At 40.3% G+C, this 15,610-nt stretch overlaps 1 protein-coding gene across 1 annotated transcript; it reads left to right on the top strand.

Moving 5' to 3' along the window:
- Positions 1-3,815: 3,815 nt before the first annotated feature.
- On the top strand, positions 3,816-14,152 carry LOC119739175 (endophilin-A1-like; the record flags this gene model as incomplete). The annotated part of the gene is made up of 9 exons (XM_038214008.1): positions 3,816-3,882; positions 4,513-4,638; positions 5,082-5,215; positions 6,673-6,739; positions 9,069-9,074; positions 11,445-11,545; positions 11,841-11,944; positions 12,476-12,612; positions 13,297-14,152. Coding segments are annotated over 9 exons (930 nt in total), but the record flags the coding sequence as incomplete, so codon positions are not given.
- Between the last annotated feature and the right edge of the window lie 1,458 nt (positions 14,153-15,610).

A 15,610-nucleotide genomic window follows, 5' to 3' on the forward strand; every position in this document is an offset into this window, starting at 1 on the left:
TGGAAACAGTGTCAGCAATACTCTTCGGAATTTCAATCCCACGTTGATTCAAACTACGTGCAAGAAGGCACATTGTTTCGGGGGAAAAAACATAATTGTTTCAAACACTCACCGAGCACAATCTTGTTCTTGCAATCAGTTCTCTCTCTGGTTGTCGTCCGAAGGAGCTAGGTGACGAGCTATGAGGGGAGAAGCGGCCCGCATCTGCCTTAAATCTTGGAATCGATTTCCTGAGAAGTGACTGAGGGACTGTCAATCACACATCACCGACTCGCTACATATTAATAAGACGAAAGTCAGTTAATATCGTTGAGGCTATTAAAGTCACCCATACAAACTTGTGTCACCGACACTGAAATAGCCACATCCTATTGGTTGATACTGTATCGATGTCGGTGACAAATCCAAAACACGTGATTTGTGATTGACACGCAAAACTACATCCCGGCACTTGTGGTGACCGCTAGTCACCGAGTAACTGTGATTGGTGGATAGAATAATGACGTACACCTGCCGTGATTTACTCGGTGATCAGTTTGCGCTGTATAATTTCTCCATGGTTTGAGTCTCAGCCGGGGTAGTAGAAGTATATACTCAGTGTGTTTTTTGTTTTGTATGTAGTCACCATCAAATTGATTCAGTACATGAAAATCAATTATGTGTAATGGGCAATTAAGGTTACACACATTGTTAAAATGGGCTTCATTTTAGAACAAACCAACATAGAACTAGCACACTAAATTGTCCAGCTATTGTCTAGTTATTGTGTAAGGTCTAATGTTGAGTTATGACTTTTTTATTTAACAAGGCTGGCTGACGGGGAGGGGTGGGGTCACGGCAGCAAAATCAGTAGTTGGAATAACTAAATCAGAAGTGGAGAGAAGACGACTGGTTTTAAATCGATGCTTCTCATCCGGCCTTCCCTCGATTGATTCATGAAATCTATAGAGAGAAGGGGGTGCCGGGATGGGAGCGCCCCCATAGCGCCAAATGAGGTTCAGCCCCCCCCCCCTCCACACACACCCACACAATCAACCCCAGACAAATAGTGTACTGTACACTTGCATCTTCTCTACAATACAGAGTCAGGATTGTTTGCAACAACAAGTTTTAGCAGGAAATCAGTGGTTAGGCGTAATGACCACTTTGACAGGGACTTTGAGGAAATACACAATGCATGCCGGGAATGAATCCACCAGGACAAAACAACATGAACTTCGGTGAACTATGCGCATCCTATCCTGTCCCTGCATATCCAGGGCACTCCAATGGTGACTGTACGCATACAATCAGATCAGTTTTGGCATTGAGATTACATTTTATATTTAAAAAAAAAAAAATCGTCCATTGGGGGCGCTGTTCCAACCAGACGATCATGGACACTATCGGACAATAGGTGGCGCCACGCTGCGTGTCCAAAATAAATACACAACAACCAGACATGCAAGATGCAGATGGAGCAAAATTGTTGTTCAAAAACATGACAAAGTGGAAGGAACTGAAGGTGATATTCGATAAGGAAATAGCCGCAGCCGTGGAGAATGAAGCGATTTTGGCAGAAGGAATCCCTCGGTTGGACTGGGGTTATCGTGATGATGCTCTTGCTAGACAGAGTGTTCGAGATAGGTCAGCAAATTGTGTCGGGTGGGATTCGGGTGTTCAAAAGCATGGTCATCTGGTCATGGTGTTTGAAGGTTCAAGTGTAGTCCGCGGACCGTAGCGTAACTTGGAGTTGGACCCTAGCCGACATAAATGTGGCCAATTTACTGGACTACCTCCGCAAATAAAGGCCACACTTCCACCATGTCCATTATCATGATCATGTACAAAAACATGTCGAACTTTGATATTCACATTTAGGCCTAGTTTGTACTTAATTTTGGTTTAGAAGTTACTCACCATGCTCACTTTTGTCATGTTTGTGCTGCCTTTTTCAGATGTCTAATTTTCGTGAAATTTCATGTTGAAATTTTGATACGCGAACGTGTGCAAACGAATCTGGAAATTTCACGAAAAAGAGACATCTGAAAAAGGCAGCACTTTCTGATTAGGCTATAAAGAGGGTGAGTGGGCTTCTAAAGCAAAAATCAACTACAAATTAAGCCTACAAATGTTTTTGTACATGGTGGAAGTGTGGCCTTTATTTACGGAGGTAGTCCAGTAAATTGGCCACATTTATGGGGCTAAGTTGGACCTAGTCCGAGTAACTTGGACCCAACTTATCGCCTTTTTTAACATTTGGACATGGTCTGGCGAGACCATGTCCAAATGTTAAAAAAAGGCGATAAGTTGGGTCCAAGTTACTCGGACTAAGTTGGACCCAACTTATCGCCTTTTTAACATTCGGACATGGTCTGGCGATAGTGGGGTCCAAGCTAATCCCCGTATATGCCGAGCAACACAATTTTGTCTTTTGACCCAAAAACCCAACATTGCCCAATAAAAACATCAGATTTCACCCTCAAAACGGCCTCCAAATTACTAGATACGCCACCTGAGGTTCAAGTAGACATCAATAATTAAGATGGTTGTACTGAAGTTTTCTTACGATCTGGATGAAAAGTGAAATTTCCCATTCAATCCCGAGAGCTCCCCTTGCGATCGTGAACACGTTCAATTTCCGACTCATGTTAATGTTTGAACGATGCGATGTGGTCTTCATGACCAGCGAACATTGAACATTCGATGGTCCCCATATCCCGAGTGCGATTCCGTTACCAAGCGCAATGCATCGATTATGATAATGAGTAGACTGGATCTCGTTTGTAAACACAAGTACATTTCGAACGATAATAGAGAGTCGGGAACTAGGACAGCTTTTATGGGCGGAAACCAATTCAAGCTAGTTCCCGATTTTCTTTTACCATTTGAAATCCACTTGTGTTCACAAGCGAGATCCAGTCTACTCATTATCATAATCGATGCTTCGCGCTCAGTAACGGAATCGCACTCGGGATATGGGGACCATTGAATGTACGCTGGGCATGAAGACTACATCACGTCGTTCAAACATTAACACGAGTCGGAAATTTAACGTGTTCATGAACGCGAGGGGAGCTCTCAGAATTGTACGGGAAATTTCACTTTTCTTCCGGATCGTAAGTAAACTTCAGTACAACCATCTTAATCATCGATGTCTATTTGTACCTCAGGTGGCCTATCTTGTAATTGGGAGGCCATTTTGAGGGTGAAATCTGAATGTTAAAAAGACGATAAGTTGGGTCCAAGCATGGTCCAAGTTACTCGGACTACTGTAAGTGTAGTCCGAAAATTTGGGACTCTCAATACTGTGTATGAGAGTCCCAAAACTTATGGTATTGAAAACATGCAAAGCAAGAAAATAGGCTGGCACCTGAAACAACCAGTCAAACACAGCTTCAGTACTGCATCAATCTACCATGCCAAAAGAATTAAAGAAACATGTGGCATGAAGCGGGAACTAGTCTCAATTTACTACACATTTCTCCGTAGTCAAGCCTCCAGACTATTGACACTGAATGAAGAGGTCAGAAAATTGAATTGAGTCTCCAAACTTGGTTGGTGAAATACTGAGGACATTTTCTTTGCCCGTTTTGTTTTGCACGTTTCAGAGCACTCCAGAGCCCTGTCTGCTGTAAGTGTAACTTAGCCCTAGTCCTAGCCCAGGTTGGACTCTGTTGTGTACACGCAACGGAGTCCAGGGTATGAATCTCTCCTGCCATAGCGAAAAAAGTTTTAACACATTTAGTATAAGTAAATATTGCTTGAGATTATTTATGCTTATTGAATTCTTCTCATTGTCTTTGGGTATGTATTTATTTTTTCATTAGAAAATTGACGTGACTGGTCACAAAGTGGATGATTTGGTGAACAAGACAATAGAATACCTTCAGCCCAATCCAGGTAAGAACCAAAATTGGAACATCATTGACGCTTACCTTCCCAAATCCTCCAAAATCCTATTTGCAAAATGTAGGCTTTTGCAGGATTGAGGCTATATGGCAAAAATGTGTGCCTGATTTATGAGGATGCACTGTGTCAAGGTCTTGGGCCGGATCTTGTGTTGTTCCCTGAGCTCAGGGAACCAGACTAGCTGGCTTGCATCCATTCACGGTTGTGTAACCGCTTGCAAAAAAAATGCGGACTAAATAAATTGGGTAAATTGGGGCACTATTTGGAAAAATCAGTTTCTTCCAATGATGGTCGGCTGACCACTCTTTTGAAATCAATACCAAAATTCCACTTTTCTTAAAAATGACAGCACACCAGGTGCCATGATTTCGCAGGATGTCTGAGACTGTCATTCACCTACAGTCAAGTAAAGTATTTCATAATAATTTGCTAGTTTTGTTTGTTGATGTTTGCAAATGTCGTTTATTACCTTTAATTGTAACCTTTGGAATAATTACGTTTGGGGTGACTATAGAACACCGGTTTGAATCGGGTCTAAGTATTCACTTCAAACAACCAAATAGAGATAGATCTTCTATTTGTGTGCTGACCCTAATCAATCGTATTGTCTTTCCTGAACAGTCTCCAGAGCCATGAGTAAAGTCCGTGGTCAGAACAAAGGAGGAACCAAGCCTCAACAACCCGTAGGATTCCTGGGAGAAGTCATGCTGAAGAACGGCAGAGAATTAGGAGAAGATTCAACGTTTGGTGACAAGCTTCAAGATGTATTCTCTTTCCTTCTGTGGTAGACTGATCAAAAAGCTCTCAAAAAGGTGCTCTAATCAGCGTTCCAATCCACCAACATAGTACCATGAGTATTGTGTAATTTATATAGGGCCCAGCACTTCAGATATGCAAGGCCAAGTAAAGAAATAAACCAGTTTCTCGTAGCTGCCCGCTGCCTTTTTTGCACCCACTTTTTATTTTTTTTATTTATAAATGCATATATTTGCAATATACAGGTGAGTCAAAAAAGACGAAACCCAAATGGCAGGACCAGTTTTTGAATGAAGTTTTGCCTGTAGCACTTTCCAAATCTAGGATATGAAAGCCCAATCAATGAGCTTTGTATTAACACAATAAAATCTTTCCTGTTATAGGTATTATAAAAAGATGGATTTTGTTATGTTTTTGTTTTTGTTTGGATACAGGTACGGCGATGGTCGAGATGGAAGAATCACTGAGGCAACTTTCTGAAGTCAAGGACGCCTTCGATCTGAACGTCAGACAGAACTTCCTGGATCCCCTGGATCATCTCAAGAACAAAGATCTGAAGGAGATCAACGTGAGTTCCATCTTACAAAATCTAACATCACCCATTATCTGGTTGATTCTGATAGAATCAGGACTGTGTTGCACAGCCACGTTCGGGGAAATTCAAGCACAAATTAGGGAAAATGGAAAAGCATAAAGCCACGTCAGAATGAAGTGGCTACGGCTAATACATTAGTTGCACCTATGGAAGCAGATGAAGCCACTTCCCATGTGGGCTAGTGTTAGTCGTAGCCATGTCATTCAGACATGGCTTATGCTCACTAACAGAAGGGTTAACCAGGGTTACTGGAAATTACATTCTCATATAGCATAATCCGGCAAACAAAATTAGAAGCTATTTTAAGCCATATGGTTATTTTTTGAAAACAGGTATGGCGATGGTCGAGATGGGAGATCACTGAGGCAACTTTCTGAAGTCAAGGGCGCCTTCGATCTGAACGTCAGACAGAACTTCCTGGATCCCTGGATCATCTCAAGAACAAAGATCTGAAAGAGATCAACGTGAGTTCCATCTTACAGAATCTGACAGAATTTGGTTGATTTTGATAGAAGCAGGACTGTGTTGCACAGCCACCTGTGGGGAAATTCAAGCACAAATTGTGCCAATCTGCAAAAAAATTGATACAAGACAAGTGATCGATTACTGGCTGATTTGGGTTGTACCTTATGCCTGTGTACTTTGGGTCATTCGATAAATTTGGGGTCCACTTTTTTCCTGTCCCTGTTACATCTGACATCTGTGATTTTATAATTCTGATGCACTCCTTAATGCAGTCGTCCTCCAAGAGTGATTATGAATAGCAAACTACCTACACAACGAATACAAAATTGTTTAAAGTCATTCTTAACCCTAACTCCCTGGGCATTTTTGCGATGATGCTGCAAAATCCTCTAACTGCCTCCATGTCAAAATTGCATGCAGCCTCAATCCTGCAAAATCCTCCATTATTTCTTGAATGTGATCCTTGGAAGAATGATCACTGCCTCAATCCTGCAAAATCCTCCAGCAATCACTGTCAATATTTTGAGGCAGAGCCAGTGACATCCTGGAGCAGTGCGGAGGACTTCAAGTATAATTTATGCACAGCTGAGCATAAACAAACACAAGGCCCGGCCCAAGACCTTGACACAGTGCATCCTCCAAACTCAGCCACACATTTTTGCCAAACAGCCTCAATCCTGCAAAATCCTCCATTTTGCAAAGAGGATTTGGGAGGATTTGGGAAGGTTAGGGTTAATGCAGTCGTCCGCCAAGAGTGATTATGTGAAGCAGACAACCTACCCAACAAATTGTTGAAGTCATTCTTAATGACACTTGAACGGCAAATGACAACGTTCAGAGATAACAGGAACTCGAAAATTTGTCACGCTTTGACCCATAATTTATATAAGGAGCCTTACAGCAATGTGCAAATGTCTCTTGTCAAACAGTACATTAACTTTCTCCCCAATGTTTCATTTCTACAGCACCATCGGAAGAAGTTACAGGGGCGACGTCTTGACTTTGACTACAAAAAGAAGAAGCAAGCAAAAGGTAGGCGACAGATTATCTCATCTCCATCATATCAAATCATCTTACATTACTAAAATCATAACTAAAACAAAAATAAACCATCAGACTTCCAAAGTGTTATTGTTAACCTGACACTAAATTTATCATTATTAATTGTCATAGAGTATGTCCCAAAAAAGTGTCTGTGAAAAAAAGGCGGATGTGGTTTGGGATTGGAATCATTTGCCCTTGAGCATTAAACCGAGGTCTTGCCATGATGACTGATAGCCAGGCAAATGATTCCAATCCCAATTGCAGCCCTTTTCACAACATGCAGGATTTTACACAGCTTACTTAACACAGCACTGAAATTGAATAAGGCAAGGAACTTGGTCACAGTGTCCCAAAATGTTGTTGTGATCAATTGACAAGTGTGCAGCGATGCGTGACTGAAATTAAATGAAACTCATCGGGGTTGAGGCCAAGATAGGGAGTATCTGCACAATCAAACTTTTTCAAATTGGACTTCATGGTTTTGTAGTTATTTCAAAAATAGTCAGACGGACATTTCTTTTGGACATACTGTATAATGCGTATAATATTTGTTTGCACTAAAAGAAAAACAAAAATTGCATTGAAAATAGTGTTCCTTGCAAGCCTTCAATTGTGGTTTAGATTTTTTGAGGACTTAGTTTAGACAGTCAAGAAAAAGTTTGAACTTTGTGTGTCAACCATATTCACTCAGCGGCAAATATGATCTGCCAAATATTGTTTCCAAAAGTGGATATTGCCATCGGGAACTGAACTTTGTTACTTTGATCGATAGGCCTAACTGTCTCTAATAGAAGAGTTTAATCATGAAATCCTGTAAATTGACGTCGATATGAAGGAATTGTCCACACCTTTGAATTCAACATCATTTTTTTTACCACTCACTGTATTAATGTTTTACTTTCATTTTTCACTGTGCATCATCTACATACTCATCAGCATTAGCAGGTTTGGTCGGTATGTCAATAGTCTAGTTCCTAGACTCGTCATGAATGGTCCCTTATTGTGCTTAGCACCCATAGTGTACACCCATAGCTCACTACAAGTTTGAACTAACAATAAGCGAAATTGTCTGTGAGTTTCAAAAATGAGAATAGATAGCGTTGTTGACCTTTGTTAATGCACAATATTACCTTGTACTTTCCCTACAACAATATTGTGAATGTGTGTATGTAGAATGCTAGATGCTTAAGATTTACAACTGTGATAAATGTCCATGTAATAGATTAACCTCAGTCCACATGTACGTGCAGGCTTTTAAGTATGCCTACTTTTCCTAGATATATATTTTTTTACCGTGCTCTATTTTTTCTTGATTTTTGTCCCACAACTCCGAAGAAATTTAATCTCATTGAAAACTTTCATGGCAGTGTTACACACTGTCAAATCACACAATGAAGGGCTTGGGCGCAGGAGTACTGCAACTGTACTTCCAAGAGCTTAGTTGAAGATGGAGCACAAGTGTTGTGAGTACAGAACATGCCAAATGAGGCTTATGATGCTGTGGACGTGGGCGAGTATCAACGAAAACTACCCCAGAAAGCCCACTACAGTCCTACTTTTATCCTGAGTCTGTCCTCCAAAATCCGACTTTTGTCCTGTTGGTTTTTGTAAATTTTGACCTTACTTTTCTCCTACTTCTTCACCTGGGTCTGCTTGAAAGCCTGTACGTGTATCGTACTATCATGACATTCTATTTTGAAGTGTGTTTTAAATCAAATTAGGTTAATTGCCCTTCCACAACGTTTAAACACTGTATACTCAGTGGGTAACACACTGAGTAGGTGTTTAAACGTCAGTGAAGGGCAAAACCTAATTTGATTTATATCACCCCGACGCAAAATTCCATCTTATAAAAGTGTGTTTTAGTTAGTTAATCAGCTACATGTCCCTAATAAACGTCTACCCCTTCAGGATTGGTCTAGACAGCCTCCGGGATAAAAAAACGACCAAACTGAATACAAAGGAATCCAACGGCTGCTTAGATTAATGGTCTCCATGCGCAAACAGGAGAGGGAGCTATTTGATCACTTTCGATAGTCCAGTGGATGGGGCACACTACGTATAGCGCATGGTACCCTGACTACTTTCATTCCCAATATGCACAAAGCCATAGCGTCTTCCTGTGACGTCAGGCGTCGTTGGCAATGCGTTCAAATGTCTCTCCCAGTCGTCTCTCCGACCCCAACTCTCCCTTTCTTACCGTTGAGGGGGTACTTGTGCGAAGAGCCCATTGGTCTATTATCCTATGATGACATCATGTTTCTATTTTTACTTTCCATGTACCTGTAAAAACGTTTTCGTCGGTTCCTCTCAGCAGCAGGTGGTATGTCAACACCGATTTTGTAGCGTAGCATTTCGTAGAAAATATTGTGGTGAAATAGATCAGAATTAATTGAGGATTCAGAAAATACAGTATAAGGCCAAAAATCCGTGTGTCCGTCATGCGTAGTGCGCACTGCCTGATGTGTAAAAATCAGTTGTTTGATAAGCAATGTGCATACATACATAGGTCCATGTACCTGTATTGCGCATTGCGCTATCCCTACTGCGTTAAGACCAGTCATTGTGGGAATATGAGCTTTTACGTCGGTCAAGTGTGCCGAGAAATACGTACTCGTGGATTTTCAGAGTACGCATCGCAGATACGCAACTGGTATGCAAAACGCAATACGCACGTCAAACATGGACACATGGATTGTCGGCCTAAAGCGTATCAAATTTGGCCAGCAGTCTGGGCTATAGAGTAGGCAGTATAGTGCTACGGTATATATTTGTAGATTTCGCCGTGGGTGCAGAGTCGAAAATGAAGGCAAAAGGAAAAAGCGTAAAGCCCGTCAGAATGAAGTGGCTACGGCTAATACATTAGTTGCACCTATGGAAGCAGATGAAGCCACTTCCCATGTGGGCTAGTGTTAGTCGTAGCCATGTCATTCAGACATGGCTTATGCTCACTAACAGAAGGGTTAAGCAGGGTTACTGGAAATTACATTCTCATATACAGTGGAACGTTGCTATACCAAACACCGCTATTTTGAAATATATTATCCCAGATTTCTAAAGCTCGGTAGTCATATTTTTTGAAAATCAAAACTGGATTAGAGTTCACTTTGTCATTTTGCAGTTTTGGTTTTGTTTTGGTTTTGATGCTAGCTTGTGCATGTTACTTCCTTTATTTTGTTTGGCATTTCACGGGAACGTCCTCATGAAACTTGCATGTTTTGTTTTCAAACATCCTGCTTGAAACACTAACAGCATGTCATAGAACAAACGTAACCAGCATTTTCACTTTGCCTGCATGTTTAAGCCAGCTGCTATGTTTTCTAATTGATTGGAGATTATCATTCCGTTTTCATTTCATTTTTTTTCCAGTTTATTTTAAGCACATCCAAATCAAGCAACAGTCCAAAGACCAAAAATGTCTGTTTTACTGGATGATGAAATACGACAATTTATGTTATCAATAAAACCTCAACAAGATCTTCAAAAAGAAAAAGAAAAGTTGCAGTGGAAGATCTTCAGATTGACCAAAAAAATGGTTGATTTTAAGAGTGTTTTTAGTTTAACATCAAAAGACATATTGTGTTACAAGTTTTAGAATGTAATGTTTGTAACTGTTGTAAATTATTGTCTACTAAAGAAGGACAACTACTTATGTTGGCAAAGAGTTAATGTTGGTTGTAGCTGATTCTGTCAGAAATAACATGAATTTGTATATATGGAGGTATCATGAATATTCATTACATCTCATACATATTAATGAGCCTGTTTGCGCATTTTGTTGGTCAATATTCAATTGCATTGATGAAAAAAATTGACCCAAATCATTTTTGCGTTGACTCAAACTCGGAAAAGTGTAAATAAGTGACTTTTTCCGAGGACGAAATTGAGAATGTCTAAGTGTTAAATATGTATGAGTTGTAATAAATACAGAACTTTGTTATGCAGCTGATTTCACAAAAAACAGTGCGTAACTTACGCCATGCGTAGGACTTACGCAACAAACCTATTGCGCGGCCACGCAATGAACTTACGATCGATTTCACGGAAGTTGGCGTTCATGGGCCACGTTTTAAACAATCTAAACATCTTGGACGAGGATAATAACAGCATTTCATGGAAGAAATGTTTGTGTATGATTTGTTCGTTCGTGAAGCAGTTGTTGAATCATTTCCGCCCGCCATTTTGTCCGTTTTTGTCCGTTTTTCCATTCATTCATGGAGGTGGGAAAGCGTTCATGTTTCATGGTATTTAATGGGTATTTATTTGTTTGTAGAATGATAAATGATCAGTGGTGGACAACTGAATTTTGGATCATTGTATCAAAATAGTCATTACTTGGGAATAGAGTATGCAAATTACGTGAAATTTTCACAGTTACTAGTCAATAACAAGTACTTTACCCATATATTTATTAAACAGAGCGAGCCACATATTTTTTGAAATATGTTTCTAATTTGGTCACTTTCTTTATGACTCATTGTGTACATGGTGACGGATTAACTCTAACTCCCTAGCATGATTTACCAGGAACCATACCCATCCTGGGTTGAGTGGTGTTAGGGTTAATGCATGCTTGCATGATGCAGCAATTATACTACATTTCCACACCAGGAAAATACTGGCATCTTGGATAATTCTGAGCCAATATTTCTGACTTTTGTTCTCATCAATCTTGTTTTTGTTTGTGTTGCAGGAAGCACAATTCCTGAAGAAGAAATCCAATTTGCAGAAGAGAAGTTTCACGAATCTCAGGAGCTTGCTGAGAACGGGATGAGGAACCTCCTTGAGAGTGATGTAAGTACCTGACAAATCGGAGCAAAGATGAGCCAAGATGCACTAGAGCATCTTACTACTCAATCAGATACCACTCATTGAGTCTCAAGAACAACTTTTCACTTTATATTTCTTCGCATTTATTTTGATATTTCTCTCAGTTCAACCATGGAAGAATAATTTATACCGATATTGTATGGGTGAAGAGATTGACGGTTTCCTTTTTAATTCTGTTGTGTAAGATATTCTTTAAATTGCCATGTAATTTAATTGTTTTAATGCAATCCTTGAAAATGCACCTTGATTTCTTTAACAGGTTGAGCAGGTGTTACAGCTTCAAGCGTTAGCCGAGGCTCAGCTAGAATACCACAAACAGTCTGCAGAGGTCTTGGAAAGCCTTCTCTCAACACTCAATGAAAGGTATGCCAACAGTGCTGGACTTGTGATGGACTTGTGATTGACTTGTGATTGACTTGTGATTGACTTGTGATGACTTGTGATGGACTTGTAATAGAGTTGTGATGGACTTGTGACAGACTTGTGATGACTTGTGATGACTTGTGATAGACTTGTGATTGACTTGTGATGGACTTGTAATGGACTTGTAATATAGTTGTGATGGACTTGTGATGGACTTGTGATGACTTGTGATGGACTTGTGATGACTTGTGATGGACTTGTGCTGGACTTGTGATTGACTTGTGATGACTTGTGATGACTTGTGATGGACTTGTGATGACTTGTGATGGACTTGTCATTGACTTGTGATGACTTGTGATTGACTTGTGATGACTTGTGATTGACTTGTGATGGACTTGTCATTGACTTGTGATGACTTGTGATGGACTTGTGATGACTTGTGATGGCCTTGCGATGGCCTTGTGACTGACTGACTATAATACCCAAACTTGTCAGTTACCATCCTTCTCAATGTTCTGTGATGTTTTCCAGGGTTGAGGAGGCAGGCAGTCGACCCAAATCAGAACGCAAACCCAGAAGTACTTTCAACTCTTACTCCACGAAGAGAGACTCCAGTGACGGAGACGACACCGACGCGTACCCGTCAACGGTCGATTACAACGCACCAGGTAAGTCAACAGGGATCTCATGCTCCAGCTCAGCACACAGTTTGCTTAAGGTTGCAGGCCAGTAAATAGGCCCCAAATTGCCTTCCCTGGCCAAATCACCATTTGAATGTCCTCAATTTGTTTGCTACATGTATTGGAGCATTTTGTGGGCCGTGAACTTGAGGGTTTGTAAAAAAAAGAAGGGTCCATGCCGTGATGAGGACGAAATTTGGATGAAATTACCAGTAGGCCCTAAATTTGCTCTATTTTGCAATGGAGCATAGGCATCGTTTTTCAAAATGGCGATGGACTTCAGGACTGCTTTCAGGGGTAATCATCTTTGGATGGAATTTTCTCCCAAAACTCATTGGATTACCCACCGAAACTTGATGAAATGAAAGATGATGAAATAAGCTTTAATTTGATGTGTGCCTCAAGCACTTTTCGAGACTTGTGAGTATTTGTCCTGATCTTTAGAAGTGGAAGTATTTATCACTGAGGTTTATGGCAGTTTATTCGCTGGTTTGCAACCTATAGGCTTTCAAACCGGACAGAAAATATTGCTCAGTAAAAACAGGTCACCAACCAACCATCTGTCAACTGTCATGTGAATATTAGTTGTAACTGGTACCTTGCAAATTTGTGCAAACTGAATAAATTTGCTATTTTCAACTGATTGTGTGATATTTATTTCCAATTTCTCAGTACCTGTAACGGCAACGAAGGAACGCTGCAAGGCACTGTACGACTTTGAGGCAGAAAACGAGGGCGAACTGGGGTTTCAGGAGGGCGACATCATCAGCATCGTCAGTAAGATCGACGAGAATTGGATCGATGGAGAGTTAAACGGTCACACAGGATACTTCCCGGCTAACTACGTGGAAATTATCTAACCGGTTTAATCATGGTAGGTGGTAGCGTTACTTATAGTGTTGCAGTTTGTACTTTGTCATCGTGTGGTTGAGTATGAGCGTGAGTTCTTCGCGATGAGTACACGTACAAGTACTTTGTCATCCTGAGTTTGAGTACGAGTACGTTGCCATGGGCACAAGGACACATTGAAGTACTTCGTCATCATGAATTCAAATACAAATACGAGTACTTTGCCTTGAGTACTAGTACGAGTACGCATATTCTGGCATGACAAGTATGAGTATGAGTACTTTGTCTGAGTATGAGTCATTTCTATCAGTATGAGTACTACAATACTGGTTACTCACAATGGAACTCTGTGTACAGTGAACAGATACATTGAATAGCGCCCTCTGGAGAGTGGTCCTATGTATATCAGCATAATGTCAATTGTGTATTTTTTTTTTTTTAAATTCCATCATATTAAGCTATGTATTTCCATAGACGAGATCTCTTAATTGTTAGTTCTTCGTAAGCCTTGGCAGTCTGGTGTTTTCTTTCTTGAAACAACTAAGAATATGTCTTCCCTTTGATTATACCAAATGAGAAATTACCGGTCTGTTGGTATTTAAAAGGAGGCATTATACAACTTGGAACTCTTGAAAAGTCCCCCAGATTCAGTGAATTCCAAATGATGTGGCTACGGCTAGGAAGTACAGGAGTCTATGGGAAGTGACCTCAGCAGCTTTCCATAGACGTGGCTACGGCTAGGAAGTACAGGAGTCTATGGGAAGTGACCTCGGCCGCTTTCCATAGACGTGGCTACGGCTAGGAAGTACAGGAGTCTATGGGAAGTGACCTCGGCCGCTTTCCATAGACGTGGCTACGGCTAGGAAGTACAGGAGTCTATGGGAAGTGACCTCAGCCGCTTTCCATAGACGTGGCTACGGCTAGGAAGTACAGGAGTCTATGGGAAGTGACCTCGGCCGCTTTCCATAGACGTGGCTACGGCTAGGAAGTACAGGAGTCTATGGGAAGTGACCTCGGCCGCTTTCCATAGACGTGTGTGTGATTGCAAGCCGTAGTCAAGTAATTTGAACACAGCCTTGATCAAGGCTTGCTCAAGAGTAGTCTGGTACCGTTTGCAGCACAATGGGGAAAATACTAGGTTGCCATCAGGAACTAGCATTTCCATTGACATGTAATTTGTTTGATACAGAACAAGGATAGCCGTGTCTGAATTACTCAGCTATGGCTCATGTGTAATATCAAGCCGTAGTCGTAGCCCAGTAATTCAGACATGGCTAATTATTCCAATTTTAAAGACGCTCCTTAACACACAGGAACTGAACAATTAAAGAATAATTTCTTGATATTATAATTCATTATATCATAATGATACAAATACCGAATGTTACATTACTTGAATATTATGTATAAATGGAGCTAAAATAATTCTTGCGTACCTTTTATCTATTTTATAATGGAAATCTTAAGCAACTGATCATTGTGGTGTTTGTTTTTTTCAATCGTAGAAAATTAGAATTGTTTTCTGTTTCGGTAGACGTAGTTTATGTATCATATATAAATAAATAATTTAAATAAAAATAAATAAATAAATATTTTTGTACAGAACTTAGCTGTGGAGAATGGTTCACACTACAATGTCTGATAGGGAAAAGAGTGGAAAACTTATCATAGATGTCCAGATTTCAGAGATTATAGAGCAAACTTTTGAGTCGACTAGACAGGGTTGAACTTTGGGCATTTCATTTGAGAGTTGCCAGTTCAATCTTACATTGATATGTTTGTCTTAATAAGAAAAGTACTTTATATTTTGCGTTGAAGCTAAAACTGTCTCAAGTCGAGATTGATGGTCTTTATTTTACTAGTATCTTTTTTTGTTTACTTGTGTAGTTATATCCCTGAACTTTATGTACAGTTGACACTCAATGTCTAAAGGCAGTAGGGAAATCAATCCCTATTTTTCCTTTTCTGGATGGCATTTGTGAGAAAACGTGTTAAACCCGAGATTTTAACCCAAGGTAGTAGTAATGGTACGCTTTTGGAAAGAATGCAGTATCCAGACGCTACTTCTTTGGCTATGCACAAAGTCTATGGAGAGTCTAAGACCACTTTCTAACAAAATTGGACTCACGTTTCTCAG

Source organism: Patiria miniata, unplaced genomic scaffold (genome assembly GCF_015706575.1).
Source record: "Patiria miniata isolate m_02_andy unplaced genomic scaffold, ASM1570657v1 HiC_scaffold_10, whole genome shotgun sequence".
NCBI classification, from domain to species: Eukaryota; Metazoa; Echinodermata; class Asteroidea; order Valvatida; family Asterinidae; genus Patiria; species Patiria miniata.